Here is a 16,576-nt window from a genome sequence, read left to right on the forward strand (position 1 = left end):
CAAAGGAGTGGTGACAAAGAAGAGCCCTTAAAGGCAAAATGATAGACAACGTTTTTTGGAGAGGTGCACAAGTACAGTAGAGGCCCCTCCTTCCTCCTCCACCTTCATGCTCTGACTCTGTGGACGTTCAGTGTCATAAGAAATGCTCCAATAATCCCTTTCATGGAATGGTATAATGTCATAAGAAGGAGCATAAAAATTCCCTGTTCTGATTTTCCTATTTAATGGGAAGCTCAAAAAGACAAAATGGCTTGCCCATTTCATCCTGAAAGTTTAGCTTATACAGTGATATGCCACATAATGACATTTTTGGGTCTACAGTGGACAGCATATATGACAGGTGGTCCCATAAGATTGTAATGGAGCTGAAAAATTCCTATTGCCTTGTGACCTCGTAGCCATCGTAATGTTGTAGCACAATGCGTTACATTTGTGGTGATGCTGATAGAAACAAACCAACTGTGCTGCCAGGTGTATCAAAGTATAGAACATGCAATTATGTATAGTATATAATACTTGACAATGATAATAAATGACTATGTTGCTGGTTTGTGTATTTACTTTTTATCATTATTTTAGAGTGTTCTCCTTCTACTTATTAAAAAAAAATAACTGGAAAACAGACTTAGGCAGGTCCTTCAGGAGTATTCCAGAAGAAGGCATTGTTATCATAAGAGATGACAGCTCCATGCCTGTTATTGCCCCTGAAGACCTTCCCGTGGAACAAGATCTGGAGGTGGAAGACAGTGATATTGATGATCCTTATTCTGTGTAGGCCTAGGCTAATGTATATATTTATGTCTTAGTTTTTAACAAAAAAAGCTTAAAAAGTGAAAGAATGAGAAAATTTAGAAGTAGAAAAAAGCTTATAGAATAAGGATATAAAGAAAGAAAATATTTTTGTACAGCTGTACAATGTGTTGTTTGTGTTTTAAGGTGGGTGTTATTACAAAAGAGTCAAGAAAAAATTAAAAATTTTATAAAAAATTACAGTAAGCTAGTTAATTTATTATTGAAGAAAGAAAAATATTCTTTTATAAGTTTAGTGTAGCCTAAGTGTACAGTGTTTATATATAAAATCTACAGTAGTGTAGAGCAATGTCCTAGGCCTTCACATTTACTCGCCACTTACTCACTGACACCTACAGCAATTTCCAGTTCTGCAAGTTCTAGTCATGATAAGTGCCCTAACTATACAGGTGTAGCATTTAACAATTTTTTATACCATATTTGCACTGTTCCTTTTCTATGTTTAGATGTGTTTAGATAGACAGATCTTTATCGTTGTGTTACAATTGCTTGCAGAATTCAATATAGTAACATGCCGTACAGGCTTGTAGCCTAGGAGTGATAGGCTATACCATATAGCCTAGGTGTCTAGCAGGCTATACCATCCAGGTTTGTGTAAATACACTCTTATATTGTTCACACAATTACAAAATTACCTAATGATGCATTTCTTAGAACATATCCCTGTCATTAAGTGATGCATGACTTTATTTGCTTTATTTGAAATGAATATGTTTCCTGGCTTTTTTTTTTTTTTTTTTTTGAGAACACTCTTAACACCTATCTTGCAGGAGAATATTATGTTTGTTTTTCTTTTCATTCCTATGTCTCCTGTTATAGTCTCAGGATGGGTGAAGTTTTGGTGAGAAGCTCAGTGGCAAGGAGACAATATGACTCTTCCATGGTCAGTATACCCACAGAAACACTTTTTCCTCAATCTCAGGAGAAAAATGAGCCAAATATGGAGGATCCCATCAGCTGCAGCAAAGCTACTGGCCATGAAGGGAAGTGAGAGAAGCAAAGAGAAGAGTGAAGCAGAGTGGGAAGGAAAATGATGATTCTATGGGCACCAATCATGCGACATTTTTTTTCTCTTTGAAAGATAACCTTTGGCTTATTAATTTTATCATCTCTTTTCCAGTATTGAACCCTCAGCCTCTAAGGATCAGCTGGGTGTAGACTCAGCATGATGAGCCTGGCCTGCTATCTAGCAGGGTCCCCTCAAGGCTATGGTGGAAGGACTTGCTCAGGGCCTAGGAAGCTCTGTTGCAGTTTCCATTCTTACATTTCACCTTCTCTTATGACCTACTCTCCAGCTATACTGGATTTGCTAGTCTTTTTCACACTTTGTGCTTTTGCTGTATTGTTTCCCTCATCCTGGAGTATGCTTTTCCTGTTTGTCTGCCTGGTGAGATGTTATGATCTTCAAATGTGCCTCATGGAAGCCTTCTCTGATTCTTCCAGGCTGAGTTATTTATTTATTTCTCCTACAGTTTCTGAACTGTGACTCACTAGTTCTACTTGGTATGGCAACATGGTCATCTGGCATTGCTAGAGAGTCTCACCTTTAAAGAGTCATATTACAGGACCTAGTGTTAGATTACCTGATCATGTAGCAATTACAACTTCTTTTATAATTTATGCCCAAACCTTTAGGTGAGTCTTCTTGAGGCTTTACCAAGGAAACAGGCAGTTTTAGAGTTGGCCTTAAGGATGTTCTCTGGTGTCATCAAAGAAATGGAAATGCAAAGCAGAGACATGTGCATCTAGATATGTGTAAGGTAAGCTACCTTTTTGAAATGGTGCTACCCATCTATTAGGAGACACTCACCTTCTTGACAGACTGTTTTTGAGAGAGGATGACACATATCTTTAGAAACAATAAAGCCTTTTACCACACCTCCTGCAAACCTGGTAGACTGATATCGTTCATAAATTCATCAGTAAATCTAGCCTGATCAAGTACCAACCATGCTACTGCCTACTTGATATGACTGAAAGAGTACTGCTTTTCAACTGAACTATCTTTAAATAACAGACGCTTGTTTTTGAAATACCAATCAGGTGCTTTCTATGGGAGCTGCATATTGCTATCAGTTCAGTTCTGCCTTTCAACTCCTCAATCCGTTTCTAATCGTATGAAATAGCACTCTTATTCCTAAAAGGTGCAATAAAATGTAACTGAAAAGAATTTTTTGAAAGCTCAAATGTAAAGAAATTGTTTTTATAAGATGTATAGTAAGGCATCGTTAATTAGAACCTTACCAAATGATCATATTTTGGACTAAATTTCACTCTTACACGAGCTATAAAAGAAAGGTGTGCTATAAAAATTGACAGATGCTAGGGGGCTTGAATAACCTACTTAAGAGAACAGACTATTTTGAAATACTTGAATAATACCAATTTGGAAAAAAAATCCAATATGCCAATTAAGAGGCTTTGATTTGGCAAAGCAAGCACAATTGGATATTTTTCTTTTCTTTTTTTTTTTTTTTTTTTGAGACGGAGTCTCGCTCTGTCACCCAGGCTGGAGTGCAGTGGTGCAATCTCAGCTCACTGCAACCTCCACCTCCCGAGTTCAAGCGATTCTTCTGCCTCAGCCTGCTGAGTAGCTGGGATTACAGGCATGTGCCACCACACCCAGCTAATTTCTGTATTTTTAGTAGAGACAGGATTTCACCATGTTAGTCAAGCTGGTCTCGAACTCCTGACCTCGTGATCTGTCTGCTCGGCCTCCCGGTTTGATGCTTTGTCTACTTGGCAATAATTGCAATGAATTTGTTTGAAAATATTTTATATTTTCACCTTGTTAGCCCAAATTGCTCAGATTTTTCTGTATTTAGTAATTTTGAGGGGGAATGTTTTTCTTTCTCTCCTAGACTGTAGACTATTTTTAGTGGAAAATGGCTGTTGAGTGTGTGGAAAGAGTATAAAAGATTTCAGTGGGAAGATACTACAATCATTTGAAATTCTCCATTGCTGGAAAATTCTCAAATTAGGCTTATGAAGGCAATTTGATTTAGCAAACAGCTCACTGGACCAAGCAAAAGCTTCTCAGCAGGGATGGAATTTGGACTGCACTTGTCCCTGGTTCTCACCTTCCCTGAGCAGCAGCGCATCTGCAGTGTCCCAGGTGATGCCCCCTACAGGCCTTGAAGCTTGTCTTCCAGAAGAGCCTTCATTTCAGGGGCAGCATTCCAGGAAGCATGCCCATGAAACACTCATTAGGAGGAACTGGGCTGCCAATTAATGACTTCTCACTGCTTCATCAACATAAAAGGTACCACATCTAAGATCAGATGGGATTATAAACCTCAGAAGAGTTTACGAGCCTTTGCTTGATCATATATTAACTCAGAACCAAAATGTCTTGGGCTTCTGTTATTCTATATTGCAATTATTAAGAAAAGTTTAGTGCCTTAATTAATGGTTTATATGCAGTGGTTTCAGGTGGGTAGGGGATAGACTTGGAATTTCAGGATGTGTATCTATGGGTTTATTTTACTGTTCTAAAATCTAAAATCTCTCTGATCCTTAGTCTCTCTCCATCCCTTGGGCTATGTGTTTAATTGTAACTGGAATTCCTTGGCTTCCAGGAACGGTGTAATTTCAGCTTTAAGGTCCAGCAGAAACCCCGCCATTGCTTAAACAATTTTTCTCTTTGCAGCTAGAACTGTTTCACAAAGCTGTATGGTTCCACTGTGCCTCTTGAAAACATGCAAGGTGTTTATGACATAAAAGAAGTAACTTTTAAAGAGAGCCCTAGTGGAGCTATTGTAATGAGGTGAAGATTTCTCTAGAGTTCTGTTGTCTGTCTGATAACAGGAAACATTTTTCTAAACAAGTAGGTTTAAGATCTCCACGAGTATTATGCTGTTAAATCATAGCATTTTTATTTCTCCCTACCTAGCTCAATCAGCAGTGGCTGTGACTGTTTTTTTTAGTGAAATAAAACCTGCCACCCAAAAAATTCTCCCAACATAGGCCCTTGCTTTAGATCTCCGTGGGGAGGCTTAAAGATTTAAAACAATTCTCAAATTTACTTAGGAAGTGGAACAACTAGAAATCACAGTGCTTCCCTCCCCCTGCCCCTGAATATGAAGAAATACTGGCTTATTGAGATAAAAGTTGGCATAAGTCAAATAGAATCTTAGAATAAAGTCTGATATACACTATTGGTAGCAGTAGCAAAGTCTAAGAAAAATTGGTAACATAAAAGATGATTACGGAAAAATTTCAATTTATTAACTTTTTTTTATTCCTCTATGAATCTGGGAAAAGATTACCTTTTTTTATTTTACTGATGGAATACCTGGTCTGAGTTTTTGAAACATCCGTGTTCCAGTGGAGCATAATTTGACAGTTACTGGCACAAAATCATATTGGCTGTATAGCGCTCTAGGAGTACTTCTATGAAATTAATGATAATACAGTGATTGTGTCCTTGAACATTGTATTCAAATAGTTTATACTGATGGTTAGCAGAGAGTTGAGGCCCAGAGAAATCTGACTGCAGGATCCTTATATTGACTTCATTCATGGCTTAGGGGAGAAGTGGCTGACATTTAGACCTGAGGCTCTCATTCTAGTGCCATCCCACAGTGAGGGAGAAGCTGGCCTGCCAGCATGTGTCATGCCTGTTTCAAGCTGAGAGAACAGCATCACTGCTAATTCAGACAATAGAGATGATTACCAAGGCAGTGGCTTGAGAAGCAATATATACCGACACCGGAGGGGAAAGGGCTATTTATTTAGAAAAGTTCACCATCAAATCACTGGACAGGATAAACAACTCATGGAGAAAATCAACACTTAATACAATCAAAGGGGAATCCATTGTAATTTTCTGATTTCCCTAGGCACTCTCACTGTGATGTTGAACAAAACTCTCTCAAACATCTCCCCCTGGATTAGCAACTGTGATTGTGAGAAAAAAAAAAAAATCCATCTTTTTGTTGTCGTTGTTAATACCCCTTTCCACATTTTACTGAATATATTTAAGCATAATACAGTGTTATCTGATGTTAGCGAGGCACCAATTTAGCATTAATTTCTCTGGATGGAAATATGAGCCATATGTTTATGTTAGTAATGGCAACACTAGGCAGCTGAATCCTTTCAGAGCAAATTGATATATTTTCAACTAACAGGGAGAGTTCTGAGATCTTGTATTCATTTTTGAAGCATCAGCAGCTTTCAGTACAGAGTTTTCTAATCTTATTTAATTTCTCTACTGGTCTGACTGATTAGAGGGTCAAATAAAATGGTGATTCTTCTATGCCTTGATTCTGTTAAAATATTCCTTCTCTCTCTTCCTGAGCAGCAGCAACTGCAAGTAAATTAATTGTTACAAAGTTGTAGCAGAGCAGCACTAGGGTTCTTTGAGGTGGCTATTATACTTGATTTCCAGATGGTTGAGGTTTTTCTTTTTTAATATACTCAACCTCACTTCATAAATACATTTTCACAAGGGTACAGAAATCCAGCAGGGAAGCACATCTTTCCAAGTGCTCTCATATGCACGTAAACAGCTTCCATTTTGGAAGCCAGCAGAGGGCATGTAAAACAAAATGAGTAAAAAAAAAAAAATTGCACATAGAGTAATTTTAATCCATTCCATTTTTAAATACCACAATAAATTTAATTTTCACAATAAATTAAATAGCCATATTCAGTTTACAAAATAGAATTACTTAGTGTGAAACCAGTATTTACAACAATATACATTATGTACATGACATTTCTCTCTGTTGACATACAACATGGAAGTAAAAGGACTTGACTTTCCAATGTGTGACTGACATGCTACAAGTGACACCATGGTCCATATGAGAAAACAATAGTGCAAAATCACCACAAGAACTTTGGAACAATGTCAAGTTTATGAGATAAGACATTCTTTTAAATAATAAGAAAATAGCATTTTCTGTTTTCATGGCACCAATTCAGCATCTGAATTAAAGAGCCAGCTTTCCCTTAGGAAAAAAAAAATGCATCACTGGATCCTCTACTTCCTGAAGCTTCGCAGCCATTGGTACATTTTCACACATTTATCTTTTGGCTTAAATCTATGAAAATGGCGGGTGACAAATTCTGAATCAAAGGAAGACTAACTCTTTGAGAATAGCTGAAGTCACTTTCGCCCAATACCACCACCTCTTCTTTTTTGTAAATAGCTTAAAAGATGCGACTATGCAGACAGCAATTTTTTTTCGTAAATTTTCAGTAGAAAAAGAACTGATCTTATATTTGGTCACACACTGTGTATGTACAAGTATACATGGAAAAATGACTTGGATAGCTCTGCCTAGGAAAAGTGCATATTTTAATCTACAGGAGACATTGTGTGTCTCCAGGCACAACACATAGTGTTGTATGACATATTATTTTAGGGCCAGTTCAATGTCCTCCCAGTGATCTGGTAAAATTTTTGATTAAAAGGATGAAAGAATTTGCGCAATTTAGTAATGACAGAGGGGTCCACCTCTGGATGAATGCGCCCCTTGCTGCCCGCCAGGCACTTATTAAAGATAATATTAAACCGCAAGCAGTAAAACCCTCTGGTAGCATTGAAGTATAAATTGTATTGACTTATCCTTGGAGGCAGATTTAGGAACTTCTCCACGAGCTGAAGTTCTGGCAGAGGTTCCGTGATGAGGCGATCTCCATCGACGACATGAAATTGCTCAATTGGAAAGTATTTCAACCACCTTTCCAGATGTTTAGTGTAGATGCTTGTTCTTACTGCTTTGTATTTTGTGTTCACTTCGCATGTATTAGGGTCTATGGCCAGCTTCTCAAACTTGTAATAAGTTTTGTTCTTCCTCTCCTTCCCCTCTAGCACCTGAGTATAATCAGAAATAGCTCTTGTGGTTGGCTCCCTGACAATGATCAACAACTTGATGGATGAGTTCATTTTGTAAATCCTTTCTGGAACCTCCTCTGTGATAAAATATGCTGGGCTCTTTTCAATTGTGATTTGCTGAGGGTAGGAAAAAGGCATCTTTTTCCTATACCACTCAATGCCCTTACCATAATTCTCATCATTATCAAAAAAGTGGATTTCTTGAGAGGCTTTGACTACTGCCGGATGTAGGTTCAGCATTTCAAGCAGGGCCCTTGTGCCTCCTTTCCTCACCCCAATGATAATGGCCTTGGGGAGCTGCTGGACCAGGTCATGGAGGCGAACCTGCTCCTTGGAAGCGTTGCCCTTCCGGAACTCGTGCAGCAGGCCACGCTTAAACTGCAGGGCGCGGAGTGGGAATTCAGCCTGACTGCGGGCTCCACCCAGTCGACCTTCAATGGGGCAAATGGGTTGTAGCCTGCAAGCAAGACAGAGACACTTTAAGCTCATTGCAACTAACTTCTCATTTTTCTGGTTCCCCAGTCAGACCAAGACTTTAAATGCATAAATAAAGCCACTGGTTCCCAGCCTGCTGCAATCCATAATGAACATATGTTTGGGAAATTTTATTTTAAGCAACCGTGTATTAAATGGAGCACACATAATTGATGAATTTTTTATTAGTGCTCCTTAAAATTTTTTATTCACCAAGCACTTAATTGACTATGGCGTGTACTTCTGTTCGCAGTACAGGATAGACAAGTGACACCAGCCATACTAATAGCTTTTTAACAGCTCACCGGTTAAAATCATTAAGAAAAAGTGAAAGGCAGGAGATTATAATCTTCAGCTGGGAGGTGGAAGGCTAGCAGGGAGGCCATGTGTTTCACATTTCGTGTGGTATTATTTTCTTGCAGCTCGGCAGCACTCATATGGCTCTTGAAACTCTTTGAGATATAATCTGAAAGGAGGTCCCAGTTTCTGCCCCGGGCTGTTTGCATCATCAACCTGCAAAATTCCAATCTTGGAACTTGCTGAGCTTTTCATTCTGAGACTCTCTGCCCTTGGCCTTGAGGATAGCCAGAAGAATACTATATTTCTTCTGCCTCTCTTTCTCTTTCTATCTAAAGAGGTCAGGATTATATTTCCACTTTGCTGAATATAGGATCAAACCCAATTGCCATCAGCAAGTGCTGTATATCACCTACCACACCTGGGACCAGGCATCAACAAGACCTTGACAGGGCCAGAAACCTCAAGCCCTCATTGCCAAGCCTATTAAAATCAGGAACTCAAGTTCATAAAGGAAGGAGTGCAATGGATATAGCCAGAAAGGAGGATTTCCACTTCAATATTATCCTGGATAGTGAACAACCATCTCTGCTTTTCTCAGGGAGAAAGATGTGGCAACAGTCACAATGATAGTAGACGATGGTGACTGTTTAATTTGTCATGGCTAACATATATGGTTAGCAAACTGAGTTTCCTTTCAGGTATAGTCTGAATTGAACTGAAGTTAATTTATAATTTCCCTAAGTTGATCTGTGAGGGCATTTTAGCCTTCTTGGTAAAATTAAATAATATCAGTCAAAAGGGCTGTTAAACCAATTCTTACACTTGAAAGCTTCCAGTTATTCTAATAATTTGGAATCTGTGCCTCCCCCTCTGTGGCAATGAGGCTGTTGCTTGCTTTTCCCAAGAGACTGTATTGCATCTTTCTTGTTTTCTGAGATGAGAAACAACCTCAAGGTCATGCCCAGTGATATGGTTTGGCTCTGTGCCCCCACCCAAATCTCATCCCGAATTGTAATCCCCACATGTTGGAGGAGGGGCTTGGTGGGAGGTGACTGGATTATAGGGGTGTATTTCCCCCTTGTTTTCATGATAGTGAGTTCTCATGAGATTTGATGGTTTAAAACTGTGTGGCACCGCCCCCTGAAGCTCCCTCTCTCCCCTGCCACCACGTAAGACATGCCTTGCTTCTCCTTTGCCATCTGCCATGATTGTAAGTTTTCTGAGGCTTCCCCAGCCATGCAGAACTATGCGTCAATTAAACCTTTTTCCTTTATAAATTACTCAGTTTCAGGTATGTCTTTATAGCAGTTTGAAAGCGGACTAATACACCCAGCCTGTTCTGCAGAATTGAGGAGCATGGTCTTGGTCTTTGTTCTGTTTAAACAGCTATCTATCATAATGTCTAAGAAAAAATAGCAATGTATATTACTTTTCACGATGCTTCTTTTTTATGATTTTTAAAACAACTCATGCTCATTGTGGAAAGTGTGAAAATATAGACAACTTTTTTTCTTTTTTTTTTTGAGACGGCGTCTTGGTCTGTTGCCTAGGCTGCAGTGCAGTGGCACGATCTTGGCTCACTGCAATCTCTGTCTCCTGGGTTCGAGAGATTCTCCTGCCTCAGCCTCCCGAGTAGCTGGGATTACAGACGTGAGCCACCATGCCCAGCTAATTTTTGTATTTTTAGTAGAGACGAGGTTTCACCATGTTGGCCAGGCTGGTCTTGAACTCCTGACCTCGTGATTCGCCTGCCTCGGCCTCCCAAAGTGCTGGGATTACAGGCGTGAGCTACTGTGCCTGGCCTAGACAGCTTTTAAAAAACAGGATTTAACCCGGTTAATAGTTTAGAGAAACAAGAATTTTGTTTTTATAAATTTGTTAATGAGATTAATGTACTAGGGCTTTAAATGGAAGATATAAAATTATCAATAGATACATAGGCAAAGATGCTTTTAATTGTGACATTGATTGGAATGATACAAATTCATCTTTCAGTTCTTCTTGGGTTCTGGTTGAGAATTAAGCTCTAATTCCGTAAGGCATCCATTGATGGATTTCTGTCCTAAGCACCTAGAATGATGCTAGTACCATCCTTGGAAGAATTGAGGAAACAGTCACTCAAATTCTCTTTCATAGGATTTAATTCTCTCATAGTACCCTGGCTGAGAGTGGCTGATATAGACAGTCTCTGCTTTGTTTGAGGTCAAATGGAATTTACCCACTTGTAGAAAGAGTCATTTTCCTTCTTTACTTCCTTCCTCTTTCTATCTTCTACCCTGGGAGATCACATCTTGCAGAATAGTCGCTTTTTGGACTCCCTAACTCAAGACAGGATGTGAAAATATGAGAAAATATCATATTCTTTCCCACTTCCAAAAGCATAGATTCTGAGTATGGGTCCCAGACTGAAAAATCATACAGGTGTAGGATTGGAAGGGGTGGTAGAAGTAACCTCTGCCTCCCTCCCAGAAAGCAGGGTCTTCAGTTACTGGAGGGTGGGCCTAAATAAGCCTGTGTTACCTTCAGACATAATCTCAAAGTCTCAAGTGAGAGGCTTTTAGAAAGCCCACCAAGCAATTCCAAACAAAAGCTATCCCCTTAGAGACCAGAGACAGAGTTAAAAAAATGAAAAGAATCATCAACTAAATAATAATGCATTAGTGATCATTAGATCAATTACTAAGTAAAAGGTAAATGATTGGAGGCTAATTAAAGGTCAGTTGGGGAGGGCTGGATATAAGAGTGCCATTACAGAGGTAGGCCAATGGTACTACCTCAAGGCTTCTCAATAACCATCAAGTGCTACTTTAGGAAACTACTGGAAGTCGGTGAGAAGCTCTGATTACACTTTCAGGGTAGGTAACAACTAGCGAGTGAGACAATTACTCAGGAATTTTGAATTGAGAAGCATTAAAGGAGTTCACTTTACCAGTCAAAATGATACCAACTGAAGGAAAACAAGGACCACTGCTATGTTATTTCTAAATAATCTAAGTGATAAGGTCTACAGATTAGCTTAAATTTTGGAAGGAAAAGAAAACTGAAAGGAAGAGATTTTCATTTTTAATTTTGTATGTGTTTTCACTGACTGTGAGAACTGAACTCATGGAGAACACACTTCAGTCTTTCCAGTGCAAGAATTAATTTTAAAGGGCCAGCCAGGCACAGTGGTTCACACCTGTAATCCCAGCACTTTGGGAGGCCGAGGCAGGTGGATCTCCTAAGGTCAAGAGTTCGAAACCAGCCTGGCCAACAAGTGAAACCCTGTCTCTACTAACAATACAAAATTAGCTGGGTGTGTGGCACATGCCTGTAATCACAGCTACTTGGGAGGCCGAGGCAGGAGAATGGTTTGAACATGGGAGGAGGAGGTTGCAGTGAGCCGAGATTATGCCATTGCACTCTAGCTTGGGCAACGAGCGAAACTCCATCTCAAAAAAAAAAAAAAAATTTTTAAGGGCAGAAAAGGAAGCTTCACATTTCAGAAATTAACTTCTCTGTCTTTGCCCGTTAGACTAGACATAGAACACACCAGAAACATTTAATGTGAAGCCAGCTGATGTTGCTGGGACTTCTGCAAGTCCAATACCTCTCAACTGTTCGCCTATTTAGAGCTAAACCCTAGCATTGTAATTTTCTCTCCATGGATTTCCCATTGCTTTCTGGGCAATTATTCTGAGCAACAGCCTCCTTGTCTGGTGCATTCAGCCCCTGAAAACCAGAGCTAATTAACATAGTTAAAACTCCCCATGCCTGTAGCCATCTTTCCAGAGCAATGGATTGCAAACTCGATGAGCTCCTTTAGAGGCTCATACATAATTTTAATGCTACTGATAGCACATTAAGTGTCCACTCATAAATTTCAAAGGGAAGAAACATAGATACATCATCACTGTTTTGCTACAGCTAGAGGTCAACACCAGATGCACACAGACCACACTGAGCTCTATTAAATGATATTTTTACTATACACAGCTTTATTCCTTCCCTGAAAACAAGTGTCAATGCACACAGAATACAAATGGATCCTGACAGAACATCTTGGTTTGAGCAACTTGGATCTCTCTTTTAAAGGATCAATAAATCAAAATCAGTACTGCAGAAAAGCATGTTTCCTGGGAATTTGGAAGGAGAAAAACAAGTGGATAGACTTAAAATTATGTCCTAAAGAAGTTTAAATCAAGCCTTAACGTCACAGGGGTATAAGCATGTGTTTTAAGCACCCACCTATCCAAGCTCCCAACTCTGGCGACTAGATACAGGAGACTCCCAACGGCAAGGCTTCCCAGCACCAGGAGCTTCTGTCTCAGCCACGCCTGCTGTTTGAATAGCATGGCCCTCCATCAACCTTCAGGACTGCTGCAGCCTGCGATAGAAGGACTCATCAGCAGCCATCTCTTAGAGGCTCTGTTGGTTGTCACAGAGCTAAGCAGAGGTGGAAGACAGGTGATAAGTGACACTGCACAAAGAGCAGATCCCATACCAACTCTCACAATTGTCATGATGTAACAGGTATTTAGCAAAACTTACCTTTCTTTTCCTGGACCACGTTATAAGATCAAATACTAACTCTAGGGGGAAAGATACTAACTAGTACTAACTAGACAGAACCTGTTAGATAATTGTCAAAGTAAATTAAAATGCATGTAACATATACTCTGTGTGTGTGTGTGTGTGTGTGTGTGTGTGTGCATAAAATGATTCAAAGAATATGGATAGAATGAGCAACTTGGCCGGGTGCAGTGGCTTAAGCCTGTAATCCCAGTACTTTGGGAGGCCAAGGCGGGTGGATCACCTGAGGTCAGGAGTTCGAGACCAGCCTGGCCAAGATGGTGAAACCTCGTCTCTACTAAAAATGCAAAAATTAGCTGGGCACAGTGGTGGGCGCCTGTAATCCCAGCTGCTAGGGAGGCTGAGTCAGGAGAATCGCTTGAACCCAAGAGGTGGAGGTTGCAGTGAGCTGCGATCATGCCACTCCACTCTGGCCTGGGTGACAGAGAAGAACTGTCTCAGAAAAAAAAAAAAAAAAAAGAGCAACTTGAGGCTTAACAGCAGGGCAACCAGAAACTGAAGGCTCTGCTTCAGAGTAACAAGGTGAATTTGAAATCCCAGTTCATAAGTTATCATTTTGAGCATAGCAATGACATATTTTAATTACATATGTTTTTGTTTTGTTTTAGTTGTGAGTAGAAGAAGGGGGTGAAATCCAAGTGATACTGAAGTTATCAGTGGTAACTACCAGGATGTCACATGTTTGAGGACAATGGCCTTGGGGAACCTGATGTTTCCCTCCATGTCCTCTGTCCAGTCCTGGGTTCTGAAACATGTTCAGACTAGATGCTTTTGCTATGTGACCTTCCCTGGCTGTCAATGAATTTAGACAGGTTTGGTGATATTGGTCTCACTCTTAGATCATGAAAGAAGCTTACCTGGAAGCTCTGTTCTCATATACCTGAAATAAGGCCAGCTGAGGAGTGTAGGGATTTACTAGTGCTGTTATTAAATTTTGGGGAAAAATGCAAGCTCCCAATTCAGCCTTTCTTATTAAAAATAAATCCAATCCCCCTTTCAAGATAAGATTGTTTGCCTCTTATTGAAACTCAAAATAGTAACCCAAGAAGGAAGCTATATAGATAGCAATGAGTCATGGTTAGAAATTGTTTTGCTGCAATGATATCTCTGTATTGCTATGTGAAGATTTTCTTTGTGCAAAGGGATATACTAGGATTGAGTGATTGATCTATTCATTCATTAATCAAGAAGTCACTGAATTCCCAAAGCATTTTCAACTATTATACTAGGTTTATCAGAGATTTCAAAACAGATCCCCAAAGAGTTTTATTCCTTAGAAAACTGATAATGTGATTAGGGAATCATGCAACAACCAGAGAACATTACCCAATTATGATAATGTATGAATAAGTGTTGGGAAAAGAAAATTAAGGAAAAGGTCAGAGAATGTGGGCATGGTAAAATTTTTGTGTGTGTGTGGAATGTACTATGTGAATTGCTGAGGAGACAGTAGGAGGGCATCCTAAGAGGGAGAGATAAGACCAGCACTCATCCAACACACAGTTGACAAATACTTACGGAACATGTCTTATGTGCTAGATTCTGTATTGGGTACTATGGAGAATAGTGGCCAACTAAATAGACATGTTCTTGCCCTGTGGGAGTCCACAGTCTAGTGGAGAAGACAGGCATTAAGCCTACATACAGGATTAATGCATACTTACAAATTGTATTCAATATGACAAAAGAAAGTTACAGGATCTAGTGAGAAAGAGTAATAGGAGGAACCTACTTCAGTCCTTCCTGAAGAAGTAACACTTGGGGTGACACCCGGAGGAGGAGGAGCAAGGAGGCACGAGCGAGCAGAGGAACCAGCTCACATGACGGACTGAGGAGGGAAAATGCTCGGCTTGTTTAAGAAGTGAAGGCAGGCAGGTGTGGTTGGACAAAGGTAGAGGGAAAGAGAGAAAAGACTAAGAGCATAAGCAAAGAGAGAGCAAAAACAGGTAGGCTGGATGAGCCTGTGGTTTTAACATAGCAGGGCTTGCCTTGTGTGTAAATAAAGTGGGGAAGAGAAAGAGAGTGAGGTTTCTTGAGGCTTACTGTGTAGCAAGGACATTGTCCAGGTGGTATTTCAGGAAATTCTCAAAAACCCTATAAAGTAGATGGAGTTATTTCCATTTCATAGGTCAAGTGAAGCTCACAATTTTCTCCAACTTGCCTGTGATCACACAACTGACAGATAATGTGAAGACAAAGACAGTTACCTATTTAATGTGATTCAGAGCTTCACTGAAAGAACCAATCTCCTGTCTACAGGTTGATGTCTGAAGTCCTCAGTTAGACCCACGTGCTTTGGGCTCTGATCCTTGTTGAAATGCAAATACTGCAGCAAGTTGCAGAACAGGGTGGCAGAAAGAAAACTGTGTTCAAGTCCCCCAATTAAATACTCCCCTTAGTAGCTCTATGGTTTTGAGGTTGGATTCTCTGGGGTTTCCTTTTCTTATCTACAATATGAGGACCACTTCTGGCTTCCCCATTCCATAGTGCTGTAGTAAGAATGAAATGAGGTTTCTACAGGTGACATTACTATATAAAGGTTTATTAGCTTGCCAGACTAATGCAAAGGATTATGTGTCATTTGTTTCTCAGCATGACTGAATTTAGTGTGCATTCACAGATGAGTAGTGTGAGGGAATAAAGCTTGTCTGTGGCTGAGCTGCAAAGGGAAGGGATGGGAAAAATAAAGGAAAAATGTGCTTGCCCCATGGCCTTTGCAAGGGTCTCCAGCCTCATACAGGGGACCAATTCAGAGGAAGGCTAGGGAAGTTATCGACCTCCTCTGCTATTTAAACATAGTGCCCACACCCTCCTGCTTAAAACTATACTGCACAATGCTTTGTCCACTTTCACCAGCTCCTTGGTCCACCTGTCTGTTTTTAGCTCCAGTCCACCCATTCTTTAAGGTCTGGGCTATATCACAGTTCCTCTGGGAAGCCTTCTCCAGCTTCCAGTCCAGGATCCAATCACCCACCTCCACTAACTCTTGTTCTTGCAGTCAAAACCACAGTTAGGCATTTCATTGTGAATAAGTGTTTGATTTGTGTTAGCTGCTTCTTTGGTGTGTATTATCACCATCTCTTAGCAATGGGGCAATGGGCTAAACCTACTGACTGACTCAGAAGCACTAGAAAGCTTACAGAAAGGTACTAAGCCCAGAACCTCCTTTGCTGCACAGGCCAGTGATTCTCTATGGCAAGTTTGCAGAGCCTTTAAAACACACACACTTGCTACCACCCTCAGATATTCTGATTCAATGGGTATGCATTAATCTTGTATTTATAAAACTAGAACAGGCTGGGCATGGTGGTTCACGCCTATAATCTCAGCACTTTGGGAGGCGAAGGCAGATGGATCACCAGCTTGGACAACATGGTGAAACCCCATCTCTACAAAAATACAAAAATTAGCTGGGCATGATGGCGGGTGCCTGTAATCCCAGCTACTCTGGAGGCTGAGGCAGGAGAATCACTTGAACCTGGGAGGCGGAGGTTGTAGTGAGCCAAGATCGTGCCACTGCACTCCAGCCTGGGTGACAGAGCAAGGCTCCGTCTCAAAAACAAAAACAAAAAT

At 40.2% G+C, this 16,576-nt stretch overlaps 1 protein-coding gene and 1 long non-coding RNA gene across 4 annotated transcripts in view; one reads left to right on the forward strand and one right to left on the reverse strand.

Annotated features, from left to right (window-relative positions):
• Positions 1-1,562: 1,562 nt before the first annotated feature.
• The window catches only part of LOC129060042 (uncharacterized), a 219,674-nt gene continuing 204,660 nt past the window's right edge, over positions 1,563-16,576 (forward strand). The window contains exons 1-2 of the long non-coding RNA XR_010140324.1: positions 1,563-2,570; positions 3,672-4,072. This is a non-coding gene — a long non-coding RNA (uncharacterized LOC129060042). The remainder of the gene's footprint in view (positions 2,571-3,671; positions 4,073-16,576) is intronic.
• HS3ST5 (heparan sulfate-glucosamine 3-sulfotransferase 5) overlaps positions 6,382-16,576 on the reverse strand; it is a 181,200-nt gene continuing 171,005 nt past the window's right edge. For all 3 annotated transcript variants that reach the window (XM_054558056.2, XM_054558060.2, XM_054558055.2), the window contains exons 3-4: positions 12,659-12,797; positions 6,382-8,114 (exon numbers count right to left, since the gene is read on the reverse strand). In XM_054558056.2, the coding sequence (XP_054414031.1) occupies positions 7,181-8,114; positions 12,659-12,765 (1,041 nt within the window). In that variant the 5' untranslated portion in view covers positions 12,766-12,797 and the 3' untranslated portion in view covers positions 6,382-7,180. The remainder of the gene's footprint in view (positions 8,115-12,658; positions 12,798-16,576) is intronic.

The sequence above is a fragment of the Pongo abelii genome, chromosome 5, assembly GCF_028885655.2.
Source record: "Pongo abelii isolate AG06213 chromosome 5, NHGRI_mPonAbe1-v2.0_pri, whole genome shotgun sequence".
In the NCBI taxonomy this organism is placed as follows: Eukaryota; Metazoa; Chordata; class Mammalia; order Primates; family Hominidae; genus Pongo; species Pongo abelii.